Source organism: Phaenicophaeus curvirostris, chromosome 15, assembly GCF_032191515.1.
Source record: "Phaenicophaeus curvirostris isolate KB17595 chromosome 15, BPBGC_Pcur_1.0, whole genome shotgun sequence".
NCBI classification, from domain to species: Eukaryota; Metazoa; Chordata; class Aves; order Cuculiformes; family Cuculidae; genus Phaenicophaeus; species Phaenicophaeus curvirostris.
The window spans coordinates 1,173,638-1,193,484 of record NC_091406.1 but is presented as its reverse complement, the minus strand read 5'-3'; the positions used below and the strand labels follow the sequence as shown (position 1 = coordinate 1,193,484).

Here is a 19,847-nt window from a genome sequence, read left to right as displayed (position 1 = left end):
CATCCAGCTGCATGGTGACCTGCTGGTGTTATTGGGATGTGGCACAACAGCAGAGCCGGGCTGTCAGGCTCGGCGTGCCGGAGTGCAGCCAGAGACTCCGTGTGCTTGCTGCCTGTGAAAGGTGCTGTGAAGAAACTAGTGCCGGGCTGCCTGGATTATCCAGTTTCAGAATCTGGTTATGCGAACTCCTTCAAAGACACACACAGCTCTTCCTGCAGCTGCCTGGGTGTTTCTGTTCCTCCCTATCGCGCCCATCAGCTTTGGGTACCCTGCTCATCCAGCACGTCAAGCGTTGTTGCTGCGCGTTAATGCATCACCTCATGGCACTGAAATGCCAGTGGCGTTCAAACCTGGCCTTCCAGGTGTGGTGGGGGAACCATGGGAATGAAGGTTGTATGGAAGTAGATCCCAAAGGCGTCTTACTGATATAGATGGTGCATGTTGAGAGGCGAGGTAGCGCCTTGTCCTCAGCTGTCCTTCTCAATTCATCAGTTGTGGAATGGTTGGTCTGTTCTTTTTGGGTTCTTATTTTGTGATGCCAGGGTGTGGGATGCTACCTACTCTTACCTACTGATTCTATGATTCTTTGGACTCCTAGAAATATCCATTATATGCTTTGACTATATTTCTGTAACCAAAGAAACCCTACTGGAAAGAATGCCTGGTTCCTTTGATTTCAACATTGAGTGTGGGAAAGATTGGCACAGCGGGGTCAGTAATTCCATGTGCAAATTCAGGCTAGGGGGGATTAAAGTAGACTGAAGTTTGTTTCTTAATTAAAATTGAAAAAGTAAAACCAAATGTTGTATTACATTTTAGTAAGGTCTAAACATAGAATGCAGGCTGCGTTAGCCAAGACATTTGTCACAACTTGCTGAGATTTATTATATATGTTACAGTCAACACAGTCTCCAGATAGCTATCATCAGGCTGTTAACTCTTACCACTTGTCATTTGGCTACAAACCCTGTGTTGACTTTGGGTTTTTCCTCTTTATTACAGAGGCTGGAAATAGGGGAAAATACTGACTCCATAACAGAGCAATTGCATTGGGTTTTGTTTGTATACTCCTATGGTTTCTCTCCTTGTGATACAGTTTATGAATGTATACGGCCTTGAACCCCTCCAGGGATGGGGCAGCCACAACTTCCCTGAGCGACCTGTTCCCGTGCCTCACCACTCTCATCATGAAGAAATTCCTCCATACGTTTAGTCTACATCTGCCCCGTCTTTGTGGGAACAGCAACATAACTTGGGATCATGTTCTTCTTCCTTATCTCTGTAGAAGCGGAGCTCGGGCTCAACCTCCTTGTCCTTCATCTCTGTAGGAGCAGGATTGGAGCTCAGACTCAGCCTCCTCATCCCTCATATGTATGGGAAGAAGAGCAGAACTTGGGATCACCTCTTCGAACTCCATCTCTGAGGGAGTAGGAGCAGAGCTTAGGCTCAACCTCCTCATCCCTCATCTGCATGGGAGCAAGAGCTGAGCTCATCTATCTCCTTGTCCCCCTGTGCCCTAGGCAGCACAAAATAGAGCGAGACCCTGGGGGGAGCCTTCGTGGCTGCTCTCCACTAGGTGGCAAGCTGAGACCAGCCCCCTCATTGCACTTGTGCCCTGGTTTGTGCTGCAGTGGCTGGGGAGCACTCACTTCCCAGTTTTGTCCCCAAAACCTGGCACAGCCTAAAACTGGAGCTGTTTTCCTCCTCTGTTCCTGTCTTTCTTCTGCTGCTGCCCCAAAAGGAGGAACTGATAATTCTGGGAGCAGGCAGGGTTTACTCATGGTTTAACTAGAGGAGGTGAGCACAGACCTTCAAAAAGTGTGAGGTCCCTTGGCTTCTCCCTTCTTCCCCTCTCTATGGCCTCCAGGTGTGCCATGGGGCTCGGCATTCCATGGTGACCGCTGCCACCATCCCGTGTCACTCTGGTTTGTGACTGGGGTGTCCTGGGGGGAGGTCAGGGTCTGTGCTGTGGTGGGGACTTCACCCTCCTCAGAGCTGGCCCCTGGTGCTGCTTGATTTGGTTGTAGGAGAGGAACACGAGGGAAATAGCCAGCAGCACAGCGGCACGGGCCCCTTCCGTGTGGTGTTTCCACCCTCATAGTCTCCAGCGGTTCCTCCCTTCGACAGCTCTGGCTGTGCAGCTCGGAGCCTCGTGGCAGTGGGATGCTGCCCCACAGTGCAGCGTGCCGGGAGATGCTTCTGGAGCTGCCTCCCCTTGGCCGCGCTGCCAGCTGTGCGCCGGTGCTGGAGCTCGCTCTGCCTTGCTCCTTGGGAAGCCTCGTGGTGTGTTTCTGTAGCAAACCCCAGCGTAACAACGCAGCCCAGCCTTGCATTCCTGTCCAATGCGCAGCACCCCTGCCTCCGCCTCCTCCCTGGATATTGCTTCTGGGAATTCTTTCTGAAATTGTTTTTCATTTTCCTTGTCTAATTATACCAAATGGTGAGAGATTAATTTCCCAGTGGAAATGATGTCTTTTGAACTCATTCCAGGGCTTTCAACCTCGGCATTCCTGTAATTTTGGCTCATTCAAAAAAATAAATTAACTTGAAGGACCCGAGTCCCAGCATCCGCGCTGCTGCGGGGGGATGGATGGGCACCAGCCGTGCACCTCCCCAACCTTCCTGTTGTGCCAGGACTCTCTGGAACCTGCAGGTCTGCTTTATCATTCTAATTCATTTCAGCTCTGACTCCTCAGGGGTCACTTACTTCTTCTGCACTGGTTTTGGTATTGCAGTCATTACCTCTGCAGCAGAATGTTTCCAGCAGAGCTTGAAAACCCCTCTTTGATGGAGACGGGGCCAGCAATTTGTGCTCAGGATGCAGCGTTTGTGCTGGCACCAGGCAGGGTGTGGGGAGCAGCCGCTCCCCTTAGCAATGAAGTCAGCAGCACTTTTCTTTGGGGGTGCTGGCTGTGAACTGGAGTCACTGAGAACAGAGAGTTATTAGGAAAGCCTTCCCCTAGAACAGCTTTGGCCACAGATGGTGGCCTTGGGCTGTTTTCTCTTTGTATCTTTGCCTGTGGGCGAGATGTCAGAGTGATGATCGCGTTTGCTCTCCTGGTGCTCGGTCTGGGTCTGTCTCTCCAGTATCCTTCCTCACAGCCTGCTCCACACTGATGGTTTCACTGCTTGGTCCCACAGCCGTGTGCCTGTGAGCCTTTCAGAGGAAGGTGGTTATTTGCATGTGTTTTGTCTTTCAGCTTTTTCATGGCCTTTGTCCTGTCTGACAAGTTCTTTCTGTTCCGATTTCCAGGACCTGACCCATTCCAGTTGCTGCTTCTCCATCTCCCTGTCTCTCTTTACTGAACAGAAAAATCTTCTCCCCCTCTGTCCCTCCTAAATCTTGATGTTTCTATTGTTTGCTTTTTCTCTTTGCCTCTAATCTGCTCCCTGACCCAGACAACCCAGTGAACTTCCCATGAACCGGAGCAGCAGTCTCGCCCGCCTGGGAGCGCTGGCACCGCGCGAGCGGCACTGCTGCCTGGGGAAAGGTCCGGCTGCCACGGCGAGCCCCGCTGCCCGGCCAGCGGCAAAACCTGCCCCGGTGGGACTCCTGCTTGGCTTTTGTGTCCCATAGTTTGAGATTTCTGCCAGAAAGGTCCTTTCAGGGGACAGGGTGGTGGAAGAGGATGCTCAGCTTTTGACTGAACGCTCGTCTGTCGTGTTCCACGTTGGCTTTTGCATCTTGTGCTCTTAGCGTTGTTCCCGTCTTCTCCCTGTCCTGTTTTGCCAACCTATTTTAAGCATGTAATAGCAGTGATTTTTGTTGAGTTTATAAGCTTTTATTTTGTTTCTAAAGCACTTAAGCCAGTCCTAAGCCTTGACTTCAGGCCTTTATTTATGGTTCCAGCCAATGCCGCTGCAGTGGTTGATGCTTACCCAGCTGGAGTCACTGCTGCTGCAGGCTGACAGATTCTCATCGTTTGCTTAAGCAGGTCTTTGGGTCATAAAGAGAAAAGTACCAAGGGAACCATTCTAGATGATCTTAAAAAGGGAAGAGAGCCCTCTGGGCTGCCTTTACACACCTGAAAGTGCTATGCCGCCCACTCCCAGCAAGTTTGTGACCTTCTCTCTTTCTTCTATCTCTGTCACCGGGGTCACGCAGGAGCAGAGCAGCGGCTCGTCTCTGGTGTTTGTCTCTCACGCATGAATGCCTCGTCATTTCTTTAATGTGGCCTCTGCTGCAGCCAGCTTTGCCACAGCTCTCTGCGTTGTGCTCTGGGCTGCACGAATGGGCTTTACTTGGAGACGAGGATGGCTGGATCCATGACACGAGCTGGGTTTTGCTCTCCCCTTGGGAGAAGTTGTTGGTTCTGAGTCCCTGGGGAAAGATGGTTAGTGGGGCTGGAATCGAAGTGTGCTGACGCCGAGCGCAGCACGTGTGGAACAGGATCGATGAGCTGACGACGTGTGGGGACTTGCTTGTGAGTCTGGGCCCAAACAGGCAAAACAGCTTCAGGAAAGGTTGTGGAGTGGTTGCATCAAGTGATTTCATTATACAGCTTTGGTATGAGCTTGGCTGCCCACCCTCCAGGCACATCTGCCCAGCTGTGCTGGCAGCCTCTGCAGGGAGGCACAGAGCGCTCAGCTGGAATGAAAGGCCAGAGAGAGTATGTTTGCTTTCCTTTTCGCTCTGCTCTTACATCACCTCTGCTTAGAATTATTAGAGCAGGCAATTCAAGAAGTGTGGGAACAGCACCGTGTTAGTAGGACAAACTTCTCTGACAATTTGAGTAGACTATTAGAGTGCTTTTTTCCACTCTAAATTAAAAATTAAAGTAGATGGTTCATTGTACAATCAGTTGCAAAACTAGCCTCTTTCTTTATTTCCCCCTTTATTGATGCTTGCATTTCATTTTAAACAGTGATCTACTGTCCTGCTACGGTCCATGACCTCGGCTTTTTTCTTCTTAGCTGTAGCCTCAGAATAAAGTCTGTCCTTCGAAACTCCACACATTTTAATCACCTGATTTCTGGTCTCTCTCCCATCCCACCTTGGGTTTGTTGTTCCCAGCAGGCCCCGTGCGGGGCAACTGGGCAGAGGAAAAACTCTTCACAGCGTGAGGCATGGCTGTGTTACGGTTATTTTAAAAAGAAAGATGACACTGTCATTTAAAATTAGGTTGGTTTTGATGCGTTCAGACTCCTTGTTCATCAGGAGATGTTGAAAGGAGGAAGGGCGTGTGTGCTTGCAGGAGAGAGGGAGAGTGAGAAGCTGGCTGGGCTCCAGCGCAGAGAGTTGGCGGAGGAGGATGTGCGAGCTGTTGCTCAAGCATCCTAGAAAACTTACGGGAAGCTGTTAAACTGGTAGAAGTTTTCGCTTTTTATCAGCCGCTTGAGTGATCTGAACATATCTGCTCTGCTGGACTGGCTTAGAAATGCTGCTCTCTGAAAGTTTAAGCACTTCAGTGATTCCAAAAATGTGTTTTTCTAAGCTAGTTGACCTTTAGTTACATTATTCGAGAGGCTGCTGTGTATCTAGCGTGCTCTGTTCCCCATTGCCCCTGCCTACCCACTGAGTTTTCCTTCCAGACTCTCTGCTGCTTGATCTTCTTTTAACATATAGGCACGGCAGGTCCATAGTTTGACCAAGGTGATTTTTTTTCCCTTGGCCCAGGTGGTTTTTCCCTGGGTGACAAGTGCGGTGGGTTGTGTAACTGCGCTGAGCTCAGCACTCCAGATGGCTGGCGGGCAGCCCGGGTGGCTTCGGCTCCGGAGGCTCTTGGGAATGCCTGCACTTGTAATAAACGTGGGGTTGTTTTTAATTAGAACCATCATTTAGTTCAGCTCACAGTGGCAGAAGAGCAAGACCTGTGTGGAGGATTCAAGCCCCCAGAAGCTCCACTTCTGATAGATATTTTTTTTTCTCTTAATCAGGCTCAGGCATCAGTGGAAGCACCGAGATGAAATTTATGTTGGAAGGAAGGAGAGGGAGAGGGAGACAGGGAAGCAGGAGGTGGCTCTGGCTGCAATGCATTAGTTCAGCACTGAACAGTAGGTTGGGAGGGAAGGAAGGAAGGAAGGAGTGAGCTGCCAGGGACCCTGGGCCACCCTCTTCCAAATGAACAGCCCTCGTTTGAATGACATAAACCAGCATTTCGCAGCGGGTTTCTGCTGCCCTGCCAAGTCTTTCACTTGGGAAGCAAGGCATATTTTTTCCTCCCCTCCCCCTGCAGGGAGGTTTGCAGGGATATGGGCTGGGAAAGATCTTGCTCCTATCTATATCACTCTGGCTCAGAGAGCAAGGAAGGTTATTTCTAGCCACAACACAGTGTAGTCTAGCTCTGAAGATCCTGCTTATAGTATGAAAACCTGGCTCTCTGACAAAAATAGAGCAGAGTTGATAAGGCAGAGCCAGAAACAAGGGCTGATTTCATCTAGGTTGCCAGGTGTCCTGCTTTTAACAAGGAAATTTGCTTTTTTGTACATGAGCCTTCCTGCGCTGTGCTTTACTGGCATCCTGCTGCTGGATCGCGTCCCGGCATAGCAGCTCTGCAGCCGTGTGCCAAGCTTGCTGGGGCGTCAGGTGCAGAGGATCCTGCCCTGCGTGGTATGGACCTGTGCCGATCTTGCCCTTTGTTTTATATCTTTCTTCCTTTTTAATTCCCTTCCCTTTCCCCCTTCCCTGTTGCTGCAGGGGACAGGATGCCCATCTCTGGAGGTGTTCGAGGCCAGGCTGGATGGGGCTTGGAGCACGTGGATCCAGTGGGAGGTGTCCCTGGCCATGGCAGGAGTGGAACTGGAGGGGCTTTGAGATCCCTTCCAGCCCAAACTGTTCCATGATTCTATGAAAGGTGCTTGTGGTCTGTGTGACTGAGTGAGGGGAGGTGAGGAGGAGGGTAGGTTGCCTGTCTTCGTGAAGTCCATTTCTGGCAACAACATGGAAAAGACAGAAATGCAGTAACAGGCCCATGAAAACAAAAAGCGAGCGCTAACATGCCTGGCTAGAAGAGGGTAACCCACAGACTGGCCTGTCTCAGAAGTCCCTAAAAGTGCTTGTATCTGACAGCTCTCTAAGGAAGTGAGGAGGTGAGTCCTTATATTCATCACAGAGAAAATGTGCCACCGCATATGCTAAAATTAGGCTTGAAAATGCTGTTTTTTCACTTTATTTTTCTCTTGAATTGCTGTGGAAATAATGGAGTATTTGATGGTAAAAGCAGTGGAAACAAAGCAATGCCATAGCATCTTTTAGACTGAATGTGCTCAATAATTCATTTTTTCACGTTTTGCTCTCATGAAGTCACTTGGAGTTGTGCAAAATCTCCATTCAAAACCTGTTTGTCATCATTTACAGCCCCTGCCGTTTATCAGAGTGGGGTTTGTCTTCTGCCAAAGCTAGGACTGAGTGTGAGAGTTAATCCTTTTGGGCCTCTCTGTGCACCATCATCCTAAAAAGACTTTTGTCCAGGCATTGCAAGATAGTTTCCATAAACCTTTTCCTTGCTGACTCCCAGGCTTCCAGGTCTTTGTACAGCATTGGAAACAAATTCTCCAGGCCTGTTCTTGATGCGTTTCAGTTTCTGTTGTGCTTTGAAAGGACTGGGAACTTCAGGATCTGGACTGCAGGAAGGGATCAGGGGCATTATTGATGTTCAGGTGAGAAAAAGATTTGTTCCCAGCCGATCTTCCATTGTCCCCAGTGTAGGGCAGTTGAACAGATAAGAAGAGGGATGTGTAAGAGTCCCAGAGCAGCTCCTGCTGCTGGGCTAAGTGAGCCCTCATGCAGCCGCTGTTTTGCAGCTTCCCAGTGTGCAGGGTGCTGCAGGCGCCACCCGCCCAGCGCCCTCTGGGTCAATCTGAGTGGAGGGGCTCTGTGCTACTTGCTGGCTTTCACCCCATTTTCCCATTGCGTTTACAGAGATTGCAGAACACCCACGTAACACATCTGTCCACCTCCTCCCCTTGTCTTCACAACCTGTCCTGGGCTGGCAGGCAACTTGGACTACTAATTCTGATGGAATATAATGATTTCTATTTATACTCTTTTTGGTTTGTGCATCTTCTGAGCTGAAAGTTGAAAAATTCGTTCGTGGTTGTTCTGAGGGTTTCTGAGTATGAATCAGAAGGAAATTGCATAACACTGCAGCGTTTCCTCCTATTGCTCAGGGCTCTACAAACACCGTGCTCCTCAGGGAAACCAAGGGAATCTGGCAGCGCCGGCCTGTTTTGCCAGGAGGTTTAGTCCGGGTGGAAACTCTGGCCTTAAGGGGAGTAAAAGTTGGAAGCTTCCATGCTAGAGCAAGGACTAGGTGACTGGAATGGGTTTCTTCTCAAGCGGCAGTTCCTCTGTGCCTGCAAGCCAGGGTTGCTGGTTAAGGCTTTTGGTCAGTCACCGCCAGCTCTGTGGAGCTGGACGATTCTTGCCTCTAGACTGTAGCCGTTCAGGCAGAGTTTCATGCTGGTGTTGGAACCTGAAAGATTTTGGGAACTGTGTTGAACACTGCAGCCTCCAAGGGATGCAGCTTGGGCTGGGCTGTTTCTGAATTAAAAACTACTTGGTATCTGAGGTGTAGAGCCTTCATGGAAAGGGTGTGGGCATGCATGCAGTTGCCCAATGAAAACATAGTTAATTTATTGGGGAGGTTAATGGACATCACAGGCAGGCAGTGTGAACCCTGACATGAGGAAATAAATATCAAATTATTCAACATCATCTTTTCTTAGTTCCCCTTCCAAACACCAGCTACTTCTTTTTTCTTTTCCCACAATCCAGTTTCACCCCAAACAACCCACATTTCCAATTGCTCTTCATGCGTTTTAGTTAGGACCAGGTTGGAAGAAGTTTATGCTTCTGGATTGGTACAGGTGAGTCTGAGAATTGTTCAATAATAGGTTTTAATGCTCTTGTTTTGAGATAGCAGTGATTCTTCAGAAATTAAGCAGCAGTGGCTTCCACAACAAAAGGTTTTGCTCAGGGTGTTTGACTGTCTATGCTGTGAATGTAGAAAACTACACTCAAGGTGTCAAGGTCTACAAGTTTTGTACCAGTTATCAGGTATTTTTTCAATATCTATTGCTTCTGAATTTTCTTAGTAAAGCTATTTTAGCTCTGAAGATACAATCAAATGGGAACAATTAGCGAGAGCATGATATTGGGATGACTGGGGTGCTGCAGGGTCAGGATTTATCTCAAGGTTAGTCATTAGCCCCAATCCTGAGAGTTTTGTATCTGAGCCTGCTCCCACACACAGTCTGTGGGACATGGGCTCATCCTCTCTCAGCAAATGCTTTCTTCTCTCAACTTTCCTACCCTTCACCAGTGACTAATACTGAAAAGTGAGAGAAGCTTTTTACTTCATGAGAAGCTTTCCGGGTTTAGGTCTGTTTTCCCCAGACCGTGTTAACAGCAGGAAAATGGTGTGTGCGTACAAACACCCATTTGCTGTGATGGTTCATCACCCGGCTCCGTCCCGGGTGCTGTGCGTGCTTGCATTTGAGGCTTCATCTTAAATTCCTCCCTGTGCTTTAAGCCCTGCATATTTTCAAGACTCATTTGGAAAGAGTGGAATATTAGTGCGGGTAAAGCGAAGCTGGGCAGGCATGACCTTCACTGGGCCAAGACCCCGAGTGGTCCGTGCGGGCCAGGCCAGCCGGGTCGGGCTGCGGGAAGGGCTCATGTTTGACAGTGGGGCAGAGAGTGGCCTCAGAGGCACTGGAGGAGCATCGCTCTTGGACCCCTTAGACAGCAAACCTTTCACCAAACTTGGCAACTCTCTCTTATCCTAAAAAATCTCTCTGTTCAAAAGGCCTGAGGTGCTATAGGAAAACGATTTATCTTTAAAAGTGATGTTTTTCTTGGAAAAGGAAATGATATTTCAGAATTGGGGCTTGGTTAAAACCTCGGCGCTATAGAGTGGTGCTAATGGCTTAGCACACTGATGGTGGATAAAAGTGTAGGATGTAGGATGACAGTATCTCCTTTTTTCATGGTCACATAGTTGACCTCTGCCTGAAATTTCCTCTTCCCTGTGTGCATGCTTCGCAATTAATGGCTCAAGCATATCGTGTTTCCTTGTCAGTCCTTTCCTCTTTTTTAAGGAGCAGTCTCTGATGATTGACAACCTCTCTATTGTTTCACATAACCAAACTGGAAGAGCGAACATGCAGGCAGGCACATTTTCCCCGTGGCTGGTGAGCTCTGCACCCTAACTGGAGCTGTGTGACGGGTCCTTTAGCAGAGGAGCCAGCTGGCAAAAGGGCAGCAGATAGCGGATCTGTGCCAGGAGCACATCAGGTGTCAGAGCGACTGACCCAGAAGAAATGAAAAGCATTTTGGTGTCCTGAGTGCAGGAGGTGGTGTGCGCTCTGCAAGGGCAGTGGCCAGGCTGGGACTGCAGCCTGGGATGGAGCAGGGGGATTGGGTGGACCTCTTGGGACCAGGGTGACTCAACTCTCACAGCCTTGCTTTCCAATTACCTTTTATTGTGTGTGTAGTGTTAACCTGTGTGTCTGGAGTGAGCTGGGGCAGAGCGCGGGGCTTGGAGTTGGCATGTGATCCCAAGGAAGGGCCACGTGGCTACAAACTTTTGAATAAGAGTTACCCCAAGCTGTCTCTCCCTGGTCCTTTCAGCGAGTCCCTGTAGTGAACCTGGAGAGAAAAACCACTTTAGGGAAAGCTGACTTCATGGCCAGGGCTGCTACTGCTGAGGAGCCCGCTGATGATTTCCTTCCCTCTTTTCACTTACTGTATTTTCTTGATGTGAACACTGTTCCTGGAGGAAAACTCACTTGCTGACTACAGCTCTTTTTGCTGCTGAATCATCCCCCAGTTTCCAGATGTGGGATGATAGTTTTTCTCCTGCAAAAAGAAATCTCTGCATTGTCTTGTGCTGCGTAGCTGGGTGCCCTGGGAGGGGGAGAGGAAAGAAACATCCTCTTTGGGAAACGTTCCAGGATGAGCGGAAAGTAGCGTGAAGGGCTCAGTCTCTGCCCGAATCCCTGGTTTTGAGCTACGTTGTTGGATTTGTGCCTTCCTGAATGTGACCTGGGTGGCAGAGCTGAGACAAGCTATCCTGCTGCCCTCCAGCTGGTGCCAGTGCAGGTGAGACCTTGTGGTTGATGGTAGCAAGGGACACAGGTCTCATTCCGTTTCAGATAAACCTGCAGAAGACAATTGAACAGGTTCCTTTCATTCTTTAATGCTGAATTCCTTCCCTCAGCTCGCTGCCCGTGCTGGAGTGCGGGGCGAGAGCTGCCTTACATCTGCTTTTCCACCAAGGCAGTGTCTGTGGAGCTGCAGCTTTGGTGGCTCCCTGCAAGGTTGGCACCCTGGTGGTGGGCAGGAGGGCACAGGAATAGCCTGTGTTTGGATGAAGGCTGAGGAAGGCATCCGTTTAAGTGGCCTAGTGGTCGTGTGGCTTGTGACACGTAGCCTATTAGTGAGTTTTTGGGCATGGATGATGGGAACGTTTGGAAGAAATTCTTCATGATGAGGATGGGGAGGCCCAGGCTGCCCAGGGAAGCGGTGGCTGCCTCATCCCTGGAGGGGTTCAAGGCCAGGTTGGATGGGGCTTGGAGCCCCTGATCCAGTGGGAGGTGTCCCTGCCCATGCCAGGGGGTGGAACTGGATGTTCCTTCCCGCACCACTCTGTGGTTCAACACTGGGATGGTGTTGGGGCAGCCAGGGTGAGCGCAGTGGCAGGTTCTGCTGTGATCAGCACTGTGCGTGCCTGGCTGCTGCTGGCACTGATCATTTGAGGACATTATACTGTCAGCTTCCCAGGCTCGTGCTTCTGCTGGAGCTCCTGGGGGAAATCCCAAGAGCAGGGACAGACCCTCGCACCCAAAGGAAGCTTCTGAATGTCTGTCCTTGGTGTTAATGTCATTAACTGGGAACCCATGGTGGGAAAGGCTGAGAAACGCTCGCCTGCCTAGTTGCAGAGATGTGTTGGCTGTTGCTGCCCTGTGTGTTGCTATCAACATTGCCTTTGGAAACTTTCCTTCCCTGTGTGCTATTTCTGGAGGTAACATGATCAAATCAGACCCCGCGCCTTGCTCCCCGTGGAAGGGGGCTCCCAGCTTTGTTCGCAGCAGAGGAAGGGTGTGCACACTGCTGGCTTTGTAGCCCTGTTTTCCTGCCTGGATGGATGTGGCCGTGCTCAGCTCCAGTTGTGATGCCGACGGAGCTCCGGATGCGCGTGTTTCTGTTGGGGCTCTGGGTTGATGAAGGGTTATTTTAAAATGTTTTACTCTGTTGGGCTAGAGAAATACACTCTGAAGGCTGATCTTCTTACAGCCGCAGTTTTTATTAGGCGAGGCTTTTAAATTGCCCTCAAACACCTATTAAAGCCTTCTGCCATTGTTTCCTCCCTTTTTATTGTATCCACTGGAACATTAATTTAATCTGCAGTAACCAAGCTGTAGCGGCCGGGACAGGAGGAAAACACTGGTATCTGAAGCCAGGAGCATCCTGGGATGAAGCTGCAGTCGTGGCTGCAGAGGGTGGCTCTGTTGAGGCTCTGTTGCCTCATTGTTCTGGCTTTCAGGTCCTCTCTAAATTTATGACGTTTCTTTTCCTCTCTTACTCTTTGCCTGACCTACTCATTCAGGCTGTAGGTGCTTGTGAGTGAAGGTGGCTTCCTACTTCTTGCCTGAGTTTCACCTACCAGATGTTACTGTGAAGCCCCAAGATGTAGAAGGAATTGTCTGCTTTGCTCTAGGTTTATATCCTTTATGCGCACCTTTGAGAAGAGCCTAGAGGAGAGGAATGGCTACCTTTGTTTTATTTAAAAGCCCCCTTAGTTTCTGCTTTCACCTAGTCCATCTTATTTGCACCCTCTTGTTTTAAGAGGAGTCCTAGTTGTTATTTTAATCCAACTGTTACCACCTGGTGTTTTGGATGCAGAAGACTGTGGGGTCTTTGGGGACCTCGCTGCTGGGGGAGGTCAGAGCAGATCCTGCTGACAGCAGACACCAGTTGGGGTGACAGCAGACATGTCAGCAGTCCCAGGGTCTTCATACGACTTTCTTCTTCTGTTTTCCAGGTCTACAACTCGAACAAGGATAACCAGAGTGAAGGCAGTAAGTATTTCCTTTCAAGCCAGAGTCCTGTGTGATGGGTGGAATTTGGTGGGTCAGCAGGAGGGGCTGAGCTGGGATGACACTGGGCTGTGCTGTGCCTCCCTGGGCCGGGGCTGCAGGGCCTGGCATGGAGACCACAGGGTGACTCCAAGGAGAAGCTGGATGCAGCACCCAGCAGGGAGCTGGTGCAGAAAATTCCTGGTGGGACTTGAGGCCGTGGAGAGCTGTGCTAAGCCATTCCCTTGGCACTCTGGGGTGCTTCCCCTCCTGCCCACCCAGAGGCTGCTATCCCCAGGCCACAGCGGAGGGTGCTGATGGGACAGGCTTCTCTCACTTAGCAGAGTCGACTCGTGCAGGTGGCATCTTGGACTAACCAGCTCTCCTTTCTGAACCAGAATGTGGAGAGTGAATGTGCCTTTTCCGAAGGGGAATTGGAGCAAAATGAGGAGAAAGGAGGCCCTGCCTAATCAGGATTTTCAACAAGAGCCCTTAAAAATAAAAAAAAAGCCCACAACTGTTTTGATTGTACTTGGGACAATTGAAAACTTGAGTCAAGAAAGCTCTTGTCTGTCTTCCTAGAAGAACAGTTGCACCTGGTCCTGGCTTTTACATCCTGTGTTTCAAATCCTTTATTTGAGCCATTTCCCAGCAGGTTTGAATTGTCATAACTGCAGTACTGCAACCTCTGATTCCTTTCCTCCTTCCCTCAGAGTCATGGGTCACGCGGGAGCCCAGCCCGGGTTAACTGTTAGCAAATATTTCATTTTGTGCTGGCTCAGACAGGGTGTTTTCATCTTGAGTAGAAGCATTTTTCTCACAATAAGAGGTATAATTTGCAGATAATGTTCCTTGCACCCCTGTTCAGCCCTTGCACAAACCAGTTTATTCCTCCTCTCTGCTTTCTCTGATGCAGCTTCTCCCTTCCCTGGTGGTGCTGATGTCACCAGCTGCACCTCCACCTTATCCTGCCTGCCCTCCTCTTGACTTTGTGCAACCCAGCTGATCCTCATGGAGTTAAGTGCTGTGCCTCCTGCCCCAGCTGGATATGAAGTCTCTGTAGAGCATGTTTTCTCCTTTATACAGAGGGGCAAAATGAGGTTTGTGAGGCACAGATAACAAGACTTGCTCAACTCTGTCCTGGCCACCCATGAGCTGTCGCCGCTCTGCGTGTTCCCACCTCTGGCTCCGTCAGGACAGTACGTGGTGATTTGGCTCAAGAAACGTCTTAAAATAACCATTTTCTAAACTTTGTTGAGGGCTGATGCAAAAGCAGGGAAAGCACTCAGGATGGGGGTGGGAGGAAGGATTGGTGAAGCAATTGGTGAGGTAATTGCCGCTTCTGAAAGAAGCGCTTGTCAAACCTTCCCATCTTACGTGCTGTCAGCCAGAAACCCTCGTGGGGGTGTGACTTACGCTGGAGTCATTCTGCAGATGAACAGCAGCTCTTTAGAGGTGGTAAGAGCTCGAGTAAAGTGTGTCCATGGCTTTCCAGAGGTTATTTGTGTTGTCTAATCCCGGTCTTTGGCTGCTAAGCTTGCAACGGATCCCAGGTCAGGTCTCTTAGGTGCCTCTTTAGGGTGTCCTTGGGTGAGGGTTGTCTGGGTGATGGTTCTCCACCCAGGCTCTTCACTGCTTGGCTATTGAGCACAGCCTCAGCGAGGGCCCGTGTTGGCAGAGGAGTGGGCAGGACCAGGCTGAGGCAGTGCGGGGCTGCGGTGGCCGCTGCTGGTGTGGAAATGGTTTGTTTTCCTGGGCTTCATCTGAGATGGGTGTATGTATTGGAAGGGAATGTCTCAGTCAGGCACTGAGCTGGTGGGATGTGGCCCTGTGGTGCAGCCCAGCAGGACGCGCTGCCCACGTTCCCACTGCCTGGAATGGGTCGAGCGGATCTGCTGCTGCTCTTTGGCCACAGTACGCAGGCGCATCACCTCCCCAGCAGACCCCTAGCTGGATGCCCATGTGGGGCGGGCTGGAGGCTGGTGGCTTTGAGGAGGAAACCGCTTTGTCCCCAGGCTGGGGGCAGCTCTCGCGGTTGCCTCCTGTGTCGGTTCCCAGCCCGGCACTGGGCTGCCTGTGCGGCTTTGGAAAGTTGTTTGTTTGTTTGTAGTGCTGGTGGTGACTGCAGCCCACGCGTCGGTCGTGCTTCTCTGAAACAGCCTAGGGTCTGGCAAAGCACAGCGAGACTTTGACAAAGGCACCAAGTGCCAAGTTTTTCCCTGCACGTTTTTTCCAGACGAGTACAAAGCTGGGGTTTAATCAAACTTTGGCGAAGTTCCCTGTCTTCCATTTTGATTGTCCATCTTAAAGATGAGCACAATCCTCCTTTTCTGCTCTGTCAACCCTCCGTCTCCGCTTTGAGGAGCGCATCAGGGCTGCTTACGTAGCAGCACTCCTGGGCCGTCTGGTGGTGATTATTTTCACACAGGCCTCTGGCTGGGGCTGCCGCTGGTGTATTCTGACATCTGAGTCTGCTTTAGCCCTCATTAAAATCTTGTCTGCCATGAACTGCTTGCCTCACCAGCTATGCTTACATTGCTCCTCCTCCTCCTCCTCCTCCTCCTCCTCCTCCTCCTCCTCCTCCTCCTCCTCCTCCTCCTCCTCCTCCTCCTCCTCCTCCTCCTCCTCCTCCTCCTCCTCCTCCTCCTCCTCCTCCTCCTCCTCCTCCTCCTCCTCCTCCTCCTCCTCCTCCTCCTCCTCCTCCTCCTCCTCCTCCTCCTCCTCCTCCTCCTCCTCCTCCTCCTCCTCCTCCTCCTCCTCCTCCTCCTCCTCCTCCTCCTCCTCCTCCTCCTCCTCCTCCTCCTCCTCCTCCTCCTCCTCCTCTCCTCCTCCTCCGTTTCCCTCTCCTTTTACTAAACCTACTTGCTTCCCTATTATTCAGGACCCCATCAAAAACTGTCTTTGTTTCCATGTACTCTTTGCTGCCCTTGAGTCCTTTGACTGCCCCATCTGCTGCTCTGGGTGGCTTGACCCTTCCAGCAACCTTCATTTCTCAATCTTGGCAGCTCACTGGTAGTCTGAGACTTGATATAAGGCTTGTCACCTCATTTCTGTCTGGTCTCTGCTTGATTTCTCCCTTTCTCTGTGGCTCTCAGTACCATAAAGACTTTGAGAGAGTTTGTAACAACAACCCTGGTAGCTCTTCACTGCACAGGAGTGCTTGGTGGGGCACACAGAAGAGCTGGCTTTGACCTTGCAGTGCCATGACCAACACACACAGCTGGAGTCAGCAAGGTTGCCTGAGCAGAGCTGATTCAGTCATCTTGCCCCCTTACCGATGCTTTACTATGCCATATCAGCATAAAGGAAAGGAATTAATAGATTAAATAGAAATAATCTGCTAGGCAAAAATAGAACAGGATGAGACCAGCTCAGTAGCCCTGGAAATACGATGTGATGCGAAGGTCAGATAAGTGTGTTGTGTGTGCAACCGCTGTAATACAGGAGATGCGTATCGCCTTTGCTGATGTGAGATCTTTCTCTGCTAGAGCACAGAATGCTGCATCTCAATTGGGTGTCAAAGTGCTGCTCTTGTTTGAAGAGCCTGTCTTGGCCTGCATGGTGTTTTACGTCTTTCCCCTGGGGAATGGGAGCTCAAGGGAGGGGGAATAGGAGGAGGCAGGGCTGTGGGCTTTACCCCGTGACAGGTTGGGATGCATGAACCGAGGCACATGCTGCTTCTGATGGGGATTTGATGGACCGCCCATGTTTTAATCTTGCTGACCCATTTCCCTGTGCTGATCCTGCTCTCAAGGCATGGAGGAGAGCGAGGATGAGGATGGGGCTGCAACCAGCCAGGCACCCTCTGTCCGATGCTGCTGGCACCACACACCCTGCATTTCCCAAGGGCGTGAGCGTTGCAGGCTCCAGCCCCGAGAGGCCAGTGCTTGCTCCTTTCTTTCTCCTCTCTTCTTAACGTCTTCAAACAGAACTGAAGTGGGGTCTAAGGTGTTGAAGCAAGGCTCAGGGCTGCAGATCACTTTGCTGCTGGAGCGAATGGTGCAAGTGTGAGGACCAGGACAGCAATAGATACAAATCCAACTTTGATCCGTGCTGTAGCTGAACTAAGTCATTGGGTAAATGGATGAGATAAAGAGAAGCTGCTTCTGCAAGAGGGGAAATCAAGCTTTTCCAATGCTCATTAAAAGTTAAATTTAAGGATGAATAAAGGCGCTTTGGATATTTAATCAGATATTATTTCTGGATATAACTACTGCAAATAAATCCCCGACCTTTCCTTATCCAGAGCTCAGCAGCGAGTGGAAGAGCTTATTCATCTACTTGGGAGGATTATGCTTGGTCACTTCCATCCAGAAAGGCTGCTCCTGTTTCTTACCCCTGCTGGTGCTGAGCACAGTCCTGACCCTGTGGAGTGGTGGGCTCTGCAGGGGCAAGGCACACAGTGTGGGTGTCTTCTGCTCAAGTTCAAACGTGCGAGGGCCTGAGGGAAAACTGATGGGTTATGGAAGGGGTTGGTGTTTAAAGTTCACGGCAGAGAGCCTGGAATTGTGATCCCTGTTGGCTGGACAGTGCTGTGCAGGGTGTACCAAAAGATCAGGCTTGTAAGGGCTGGTGAACCGGGTTTGCCTGTACAAAAGGGTTTCTGCACTATGGTTTCTTGTTACTCAGGCACCCTTGTGCTTGTGTCTATCAGTGATCAGCAGTACGGTAGGCTGCTCCACTCTGATTGGTGGTGCAGTGATTTTATGCTGCATCTGTGCTTGGCGAGCGGTTGGGAGCGGTGCTGAAGAACTCTCCGGGTGCCTAGCAAAGGGCCCTGGAGCTTCTGCGTATTCGCACATCCTATGGCAGAGGCATCCAGCAACCCGTGTGCTTATGTTGGCTCAGGACACCAGTGTGCTTGCCTAGGAAAACATAATAGAGCTGTTTTACTGTTTGACTGTTTTCGGGTTCTTGTGCCATTCATCCCACCAGAACCACCACCAGCAGAGAACTCAAACCAAGGGATTAGGAAGGGACTGCACCGTGCAAGCCACAGGCAGGCAGTGAGCTGGCAGCTTAGTGTGCACCAGCAGTGAATCTGTGTTTGAATAAGTGATGTGAACAGGGGGAACACGCAGAAGTGACATTACCCATGCCTTGCTGTGAGGTCACTGCCAACCTTGCGCTCGGATCCCTTCCTGCTGTGCTCTCTGCAAAATGCAGTTTTGTGTCTCTTGCCACACAGCCCAGGATGCTCATCCCAGCCCTGGGCCTGGGGTGTCTCTGCACCCTTCTCTGTGGGGCTTCTGCCATATGAAAGTTTTCCAAACCTTTATAAAAGGAGGAAGTAATTTTCCTTTACAAATAGCTGTCTGTGGGCTGTTTCCCACCTGGCCATAGGTTCTTCCAGCAGATACTTGGATCTGCATATTAGTAATTCCTTGAAATTCTGTGTGGGAACCTGCGACAGCCTGAGCTAACACAGGTCTACATTCCATTAACACAAATGTTTTAAGTCTTACTCTTGGGCAGAGTTAGCTGCCTTCAGGACATCCTCATTTGCACCAAATAAATATTTCATTTGTGCTAAAAAAAGAAGAGGCTGTGCTTGAACTGTGCAGAGTGAGGCTAAAGGGGGTGTGATGAGCAGTGTTTGAGACAATATTGTTTTGCCACTGGGGCGGGAGTGTCTGCCTCAAGTGTGGTGTGGGCAGGGTGCAGGTAGCTGTGGGTGCCAGGGCTGGTGCTGCCTGGCTCCTCAGGGACAGATCCATCCTGCTGGGCACAAGAGATGCTTTGGAGAGAGGCTTGACCTGAAATTTGTTCCCATCTCTCAGTCCCTGTTGGTCTTCCACTGCCATGTGCTGTCAGCTCTCTCCTCTTTGTTATGTTTCCACCTCTGTGCCCCTGGGACTCGCCAGGCAAGCTGCCTCATGTGGCGTTTTCAAGGTTTTGTTGTGTAAAAAATATGCATCTCAGAATCCTGGAACGGTTTGGGTTGGAAGGGGACCTCAAAGCCCATCCAGTTTCAACCCCTGCCATGGGCACTGGCACCTCCCACTGGATCAGGGGCTCCAAGCCCCATCCAACCTGGCCTTGCCTTGGACCCCTCCAGGGATGGGGCAGCCACCACTGCTCTGGGAAACCTGGGCCAGGGCCTCCCAATCCTCACAGGAAAACATTTCTCCCTAAGATCTCACCTCGATCTCCCCTCTTTCTGCTTAAGAAAAATATGATATATGAAAATATAAAAACATCATTCCTTTTTTCCCCAAGCAACCTGTTGTCAAAGGCAAAGGTCTCTTCAGGTTCTCTCACCTTCATCCTTAATTACTCCTTTGACTGTGGATGTAAATCTCTGACAGAGCCCGGGGCTGTGCCGCTCATGAGCGTGGGAGATGCCGGTTCCGAGGGCTGCGGAGGCTGCAATGACAGATTAATGTTCTGTGCTCGCCTGGGTTACACCTGGTGCAAGCTACTGTACTTGTGCCTTTCTGCCACGAACACCTAATTTATCTCCCTCCTCCCCCTCGTTGGAGCGGTGGCGCGGCGTGGCTGAGAATGAGACTGTCAGCGCTGGCTGCAGGGCGGGCGCAGGGCTCGGCATGAAGCCATCCCTCTGCTAGGTGTTTATTGCTTCTCTCTTCTCTTCCCTTTCAGCTGCCCAGTTGGATAGTATCGGCTTCAGCATTATCAAGAAATGCATACACGCTGTCGAAACAAGAGGTAGAGCGGTTCTCCAGATGGTCTTGGCTTGGGGGATGGCCAGTGTCTCGCAGTGGAGCACTGGCTTACCTGCTCTTTCCATGAACAGAAGTGATTCGTTAACCCTTGGAGACCCATGGCAGCTCCTGCCTGTTGTACACAAAGATGCTTTTGCTGAG

At 50.6% G+C, this 19,847-nt stretch overlaps 2 protein-coding genes across 4 annotated transcripts in view; one reads left to right on the top strand and one right to left on the bottom strand.

The window, feature by feature from the left end:
- The window catches only part of ARHGAP26 (Rho GTPase activating protein 26), a 128,535-nt gene that overhangs the window by 40,553 nt on the left and 68,135 nt on the right, over positions 1-19,847 (top strand). For all 3 annotated transcript variants that reach the window (XM_069869453.1, XM_069869452.1, XM_069869454.1), the window contains exons 12-13: positions 12,987-13,023; positions 19,624-19,689. In XM_069869453.1, the coding sequence (XP_069725554.1) occupies positions 12,987-13,023; positions 19,624-19,689 (103 nt within the window). The remainder of the gene's footprint in view (positions 1-12,986; positions 13,024-19,623; positions 19,690-19,847) is intronic.
- The window catches only part of PDLIM4 (PDZ and LIM domain 4), a 445,004-nt gene that overhangs the window by 407,061 nt on the left and 18,096 nt on the right, over positions 1-19,847 (bottom strand). The gene's annotated exons all lie outside the window — the stretch shown is intronic.